The following is a 7,182-nucleotide window of genomic DNA, read 5'->3' on the forward strand; positions in this document are numbered from 1 at the left end:
TCACTAGACTCTTGCATTTGCTCTGGTATTGCCACTGAAATTTTGGAAGGTAACCATTTTTTTTTTCATACAACTAACATAGGCTGCTGTAGGTTGTGGGGGGAAAAAAGTAAACTGCATTCCCTTCTTTTTAAACACACAGTTAAAGTATACTTTAAAATGCCATCCTGGCACTCATTAAAAATTGTATGACTTTTATATCTGAAGCAACATGGAGCCAGCAGGAGGAATATTGTTAAAATTCAGTAGTACAGGGTGTTTAACTGAAGTTGGCTTGTGACACCTACCGAATCCTAAAGACAATATTTACTCAAGGAAAAGGGAACTAGCTCTGTGAGATACTGCTACTGCAGTGTCATCGTGGAAATAAACTGAGGTGACCTCTATTGAGTTAAGGATTGAAACTACAGGGGTATTGTCAGAATGACGTTTTAATATTTGGTTTTGCATAAGAGTTACTTGTCTGGGGAAGAGCATGATCTAGGATGGCACTCAACCGCTGTGTAAGAAAAGGGGAGGGTTCGTTACACAGAGATGGATGCCATTGGATCTGGCAGGAGCAAGGAAGTTGAGAGCGGAGGAGCATTTCCTCTGACTGTGCTGCACCTGTAAACCTGTAGTTTTACCTGTTCAACCTGCCTCTGCCTCGCTCTGAGACACACCCCTCAACCTGCATCTCTTTTGTCAGCTGAACTGCCTGACTTAACAGTAGGGCTAGCTCATATACAAGCGCTTGCTCCCAGAAAGTGAGGACACTGAGCTAGCTTTTAGCTAAGTTTCACTCGACTGGTCTGTAGTGTTAGTGAGGTCTGGAGATTTTGGGAAGGCCAAAGTGATTTGTGGTATTCTGTTGTTTCTTTGGGTTGAATCCAGCCTGAGAGGCTGTTCTCAGACTTTTGACTGACGGCTGACAAGAACCATTGAATGGGCTCAACATGCCATTAGAAGACACTTATAACTTTGTCTTTAAAGGTGAGTAGATTTAAAACTTATCGCAAGTAGACATATATGTTTGGTTTTGAGTCCTGATACATACATGCTTGTAGGGTTCTTAAAACTGCCTTTTGGTGTGTTTGCCCCACAATTGAACCCCAAAATCAGTGCTTTGGGTATGCTGTTCTTTTACATTGCTTCTGTTATCAGATTACATGTCAAGGATTATTTGTGTGTACTGATAGCTGTAGGCATCTGATATCCAGTAGTGTCACCAACCCTCCCTCTAAGACTTGATGATGTCAATGACAAGAAACTTGTTTATGAACATAAGATTAAGGAATTAATGCCGACAAATGTAAAGCAGAGCTTCCCATTTCTGTGTGATGTTTTTCCTTATCAACTAAAATATTCACAACACATTTCATTGTTCTGTTACACAAAGTGTCAGGTGTGTCACCCAGCCACATGTTTGTTTTTCTGGATTGATAGTGCTTACAGGTGATCAGGAGGAAAATATTGGAAGCCAAATGTCTAATTGTTTTTGCATGTCACAGTCTGCCGTGCATTGTATCTAGCCAGGTTAATGGATTTACTTGGATGCGTCACAGGTGCGTTTCTGCCATTCCCATTCGGTCATATGGAAATGAGGCCAAGCTACAAGTCAGTGCAACGAATAAATAATACGCTACAGCGATTTCTTAAAAGAACAGGAATGCTCAGCTAAATTTGCCCCAAGGATAAAGGTGGGGTTAACTTGTTTGTCTTTAACTGTTCATGTACACACTGTACTGTATATCTTTCATTTGTTCTCTATAATTGTAGCATGAGTTGGTTTGGGAACTTTAGTCAGGTCTGCTAGAAAGCGTTACACCAATTTACTTCCAGTTGCTCCAAAATATGTTGGCATCTATATTCCACACAGCACCACAGAAGATTAATAGCACAGCAACCTCATGTACTGTATGTCTATCATATATAAATCAAATTAACAATATCACAAAGAGCAGATTTAAAGAAGAGTACACTATTGGGTCTTGAAATAAGCTTGATGCAAGACACATTCTCAAGACAAATCTATGAGCTTTTATATGATACAGCATGCTGCATAACCCTTATCATGTTTACGATGGAGATCCTTACATTAACCATGGGAAACTACATTATTATGTCTAATATTTTTCAGTACAAAAGTTGCTTCATTTGGTGGCTCATTTGCTCTGTGAATACATGCTATTGACTGCTCCATATACACAATATCCTAAATCTTAGAATCCACTGTTAATGTGATAATGAACATTTCAGTTTCCAATGGATGGAAGGCTATCAATTTTTAGAATCTGTCTAGTAAAGTCTAGTAAAGTTTTTAATCTAAATAAAGCCCAAAATGCAATATAGACATCAAATTGAGTGAATGATACACCCACATGCATTAAAAAGCCAATCAAATTTCTTCCTTTACCTTTTCAACCTCATAAATGATACAGGGGGGCTTTAACACAATCTGTTTGTAAAATGATGATGTGGGATTTTTAAATGTGAATTGGAACACAGCATCATTTCAGTGATATATTTCATATCCTGAGTCAACTTGAACTTAGAGGAATTTGTGGTTTGAATCGATGTGTACAACAATTTTGACATAGAATTTAAGGCAACAGCACTGGTTTTAGCATAGTTCCTGCAGGGAATGCCATCAGGATGAAACTGATAGATGGTCACACCATTTCCGGTGCACAGGACCAAATTGTCATGTTGTGTAAGTTGTGTGTTATACATGCTCGCATAGATTTCCTAGAAATAGAAATGGCCATACTGTTCAGAGCGCAGAGTCAGCAATGCCTTTCTGGTGTGCCACTGGATGAGACTGGAGGTCAGGATTCTGTTTGGTCATAGATATGTTGTAGAAACCAGAAGGTGTGGTTTCTTTACAATTCTTTTATACCTACTGCCTCCACCCACCTTCCCATCCTGTTTGCCATAGTCATTGTCTCTTAGAACCAGTAATTAATGACTTGAAATCTTTAACATGACCAAAGTTGCCTGTCCATAGCAGGACATAATGAGGTTTCTGTTTAATTTCCTTCCTTCAGAATGTAGTAGAAATTATACTTCTCTTATTCCTTATAACATTAACAAATCTTTATGCCCTTAACATTAACAAATCTTTATGCTATTTATGTTATTGTATGAATGATTGAAAATCAGCCCATTCCAATGATAGGCCCCAGCATTGAAAAAAACATTTCACCACGCATCATTACCCATTTTGTACCATCTCAAACTAATAATCTATATACTTTGAAGAGGAATTTTAATGTATGTTATCATCATTTTAAATGATGCTTCAAATGAAATGTCCATTTTGAAAAACTTCAAAAATAACAATGACAGAGAAATATCTTTTTTTTTCTTGTGGTGATCTATAATGAACATGCATGCTAATGCTACGGATTTTCATCCATTTCAAGATGATAGCAGGATATAGAACAACAAGACATCAAAAATAAAACAGTCAGAATAGCTTGATGAAGATGAGCAAGTATTTTACAATATTGTCTCATAACCATGACTGAGAAATGTTTGTATAAATCCATTACTTTATTGTGAGATTTTGAACAATTTAAGCAAGTTAAGCATCACGACGTTGATGGTCCCAATTTCAGCTATGTCATTTCAATGTCTTCACCATTATGAGTCACTGGCTCAGTTTTCACCCTATTTGAGGACATATCTTTCACTATGTGAGCCATTTTCCTTCCAACTTATCCCTCGTGTAACTGTTATGACACAGTCATTCTCATAAACCACTGGACTAAGTTGTGAATCCAAAATCACTTAAAGTCCACACCAGCTATCCATGGACACAATTTCAGCTATTTTACATTGGTTCCTCTCATCTCTCATCTTTTAGTGGTCCTGATTGGAGAATCTGGGGTGGGCAAGAGCAACCTGCTGTCTCGCTTCACCAAGAATGAGTTCAACCACGACAGCCGCACTACCATCGGCGTGGAGTTCAGCACGCGCACGGTGCAGCTGGATTCCGCCACAATCAAGGCCCAGATCTGGGACACCGCCGGGCTGGAGCGGTACCGGGCCATCACCTCAGCGTAAGTGCCTCTATTTACGGTCAAATTCAATGCTGCTTTCATTTAGTGTCTTATATGCTGATTCTGATGGGGACGACATGTTACCTTCTTCTGTGGCCAGTAACATAAACAGACATACAAGCCCTAGCATCTTTATCATGTCTCCATTTATCATTATGTGTATTGCAAACAGCATGAAAAAAATAACGCACAAGCCTATCACGTTGTGTGGCAGAGTAAGTGTGAAGAAGGGTAGCGTTGGCACCCACGGCACCAGACACCAGAGAGTCATAGGTTCAATTCCAGAGAATACTGCTCAGTAATATTACTCAAAATATGTTTCAGCCACTTGCATCTACTTTTCAGGTTTTATTTGAACTTTGAGGATGTCTCATTTGCTAAGAGGATGGTGCATGAGTGCAAGAGTACTGTTCCTCTAATGACTCTATGCCCTCATTTAAATTGTAATGTCTCTTGATATCTACCTCCAGGTATTACAGAGGTGCAGTGGGTGCACTGCTGGTCTACGACATTGCCAAGCAGCTAACATATGAGAGCGTGGAGGGCTGGCTGAAGGAGCTCTACGACCATGCGGACCCCAACATTGTTGTCATGTTAGTGGGCAACAAGAGCGACCTGACATCACTGCGATCTGTGCCTGTAACAGAGGCGAAGGAATTTGCAGGTGCCCTTCTGTGACTTACAGTGCCATATGTGTGATTCATCCCTGATGACAAGCATGTACATCATATGTATATTTGTATAGAAAAATATGCATGTGTGTGAAGTATACTATATGTAAAATGTATATGATTGTGGCTAGTGAACATTGTGAGATGTCATCCATCAGATTCTCCCTTTTCCAATACAGAGAAGAAGAGTTTGTTATTCATGGAGACCTCAGCTTTGGAATCCACAAACGTTGAGGCTGCTTTCAATAGCGTCCTTGCAGGTAATCTGCCATTTTTAAAATTCATTTCCCATCCCTTTTGTTTTTATTATGTTTTCCAGTTTTATTGATTTACACATTGTTTTTCACTTCTTAATCATATAATATCCTCAGTTTTTCCTTAGAGAAATGCCACTGTGACATAGTACTGGCTGTGCCAAAAGAATATATGCATCTCTATATGATTATCTTTTATTGATAATACTTTTAAGGCTAATTATGTGTGATGGATTCTTTCCTTTTTACTGAGATTATTGCCATCAATTTGCCCCAGTTCCAGGTTAGCTTGTTCCTGTGGAGTACAGTGGCAGGACCCTCTACCCCTCATCCTGCAATAAAAAGCACAAAGACAACTTGATAATACGTAATAGAACTTGACAGTACATAATTAGGCACAAAGCATGCTTTCCTCCTATTCAATTTAGGTAATGTCACGCGTTTGTTTGTTAGTACAGACTGCGCTCAGCTTTAAGTTGATGGTGTTCACATCCATATTGCATGATCTGTGTAGGAATTACAGCCCTTATTTTATATATATATATATATATATATATATATATTGTTCCCCGATTTTAGGGGCAAAAGTAATTGGATAAATGTGCTCAATCTGAAATAAATAGTTATATTTAGTACTTGATTGCAAATCCTTTGCATTCAATGTCTGGCTGACATCTGCAACCCTTGGGCATCACAGATGCTAGGTATCTTCCTTGGTGATGCTCTGCCTGGCTAGTACTGCATCCATCTTCATGCACATTTTAGCAAACTCTAACCTGGCCATTTTGTTCTTGAGGTTTTCCAGTGGTTTATATCTTGCAGTGAACCGACTGATGTTATGCTGGTGCATAGTCTTCTCTTTATGGTAGTCTTTGACATATCTGTGCCTACATCCTGGAGAGTGCTCTTGATCTGATTGACTGTTGAAAACGTGTATTCATCTCCCATCCACTACAGTAGTCTTCCGTGGTCTACCAGGTAGTTTGCTGTTGCTAAGCTCTCACTGCAATTCCAGTGTTGCTGTACTAACTCTTATTGCCTTATTATTGATCTGTTTACCCAGAGATCCACAAGAGGGTGAGCGGCAAACAGGTAACGCGTGGGTCCTTCAGCGCTGGGGCCCTGTCCCCCCAGGCTCCCGTGCCTCGAGTAAACCAGGAGGAGAAAAGGGCCTGCTGCTGAAGCCTCTGAAGGACAATTCAGAGGGTGGGCTTAGAGAAGGGGATGCTGGGACACAGTACCCCCATTTTTATTGTGTTCATTAAAGGGACCAGGCTGTGTAATATTTGTGCAAAATGAGGGTGTGACACTTGCCAAGAAATGTTCTGTTCTGAGAGATAACAGAATGGGGAAATGTGTGGACTGCGAGGATTGTTGATTTTGATTTTGATTAGTTAAAATGTATAGTGACCCAACAGACAAAAAACTGTCCTTGTTGTTCAATTGAAAAATTGTACATATGTTTTTGTAAGTAGGAAACGGAATTTTTCTTTTTTTATTTTTTTTTGGAAAAAATTTTTTTAAAGCCAAAATATTTCATTCATAAATAGAAGAATATTGCCAAATATTGGCTAACTGATGAGAGAAATCCAGATCTTTGTATTGTTTATACTCATATGATTCTTTGAAATTTCCATATATGAAGAGGGTTGTTATATGTAATTATAAAGATATATCAAATGCGAAATCAAAGTATGTTTTTTTACATTGTATTACTGTACATCCCGCTACATAATTTCTATTTTAACTTCTCATTCACCATGAAGTGTACATGACATTTACTTTAAGTGATATTTCACTGCTGTTGATGATAATTATGATAATTATGATTATTTATCATTATGTACAAGAAAAACATTTGTTGAAATTTCATTTTCCTCCAAGGAGCTGACATATTCGAGCTATGAAACCTCTCTGTGGTGTTCAACTATTCATACTGGAAATTTGATTAAATAAAATTGGTAGGTTGTAAAACACTGATTCATAATGTTTATTCAACATTTTAGGATGTAGCTAGCTGGGTAAGCTATGTGTGTACAGATGAGAAAAACAGTAGACATTAGATTCTTATTACAGATGAGAATCTGAGGATACTGTAGGTGCCACACTGTCTGCTCTGAGCTGAGTTGAAACCACAGTGTAAATTGACCCCAAGCACTATCTGGAAGGGGCTACTTCATTCAAACTCCTGAGAATTTAGAGGGGTTTACATCA

The 7,182-nt window shown here is 38.7% G+C and overlaps 1 protein-coding gene across 1 annotated transcript; it reads left to right on the forward strand.

Moving 5' to 3' along the window:
• Positions 1-91: 91 nt before the first annotated feature.
• LOC118212680 (ras-related protein Rab-25-like) lies at positions 92-6,936 on the forward strand. The gene is made up of 5 exons (XM_035390847.1): positions 92-972; positions 3,848-4,043; positions 4,514-4,707; positions 4,894-4,974; positions 6,032-6,936. The coding sequence occupies exons 1-5, from the start codon at positions 936-938 to the stop codon at positions 6,148-6,150; spliced, it is 627 nt and encodes a 208-aa protein (XP_035246738.1). The 5' UTR covers positions 92-935; the 3' UTR covers positions 6,151-6,936.
• The last annotated feature ends 246 nt before the right edge of the window (positions 6,937-7,182 follow it).

This window comes from Anguilla anguilla, chromosome 1, assembly GCF_013347855.1.
Source record: "Anguilla anguilla isolate fAngAng1 chromosome 1, fAngAng1.pri, whole genome shotgun sequence".
Classification (NCBI taxonomy): domain Eukaryota; kingdom Metazoa; phylum Chordata; class Actinopteri; order Anguilliformes; family Anguillidae; genus Anguilla; species Anguilla anguilla.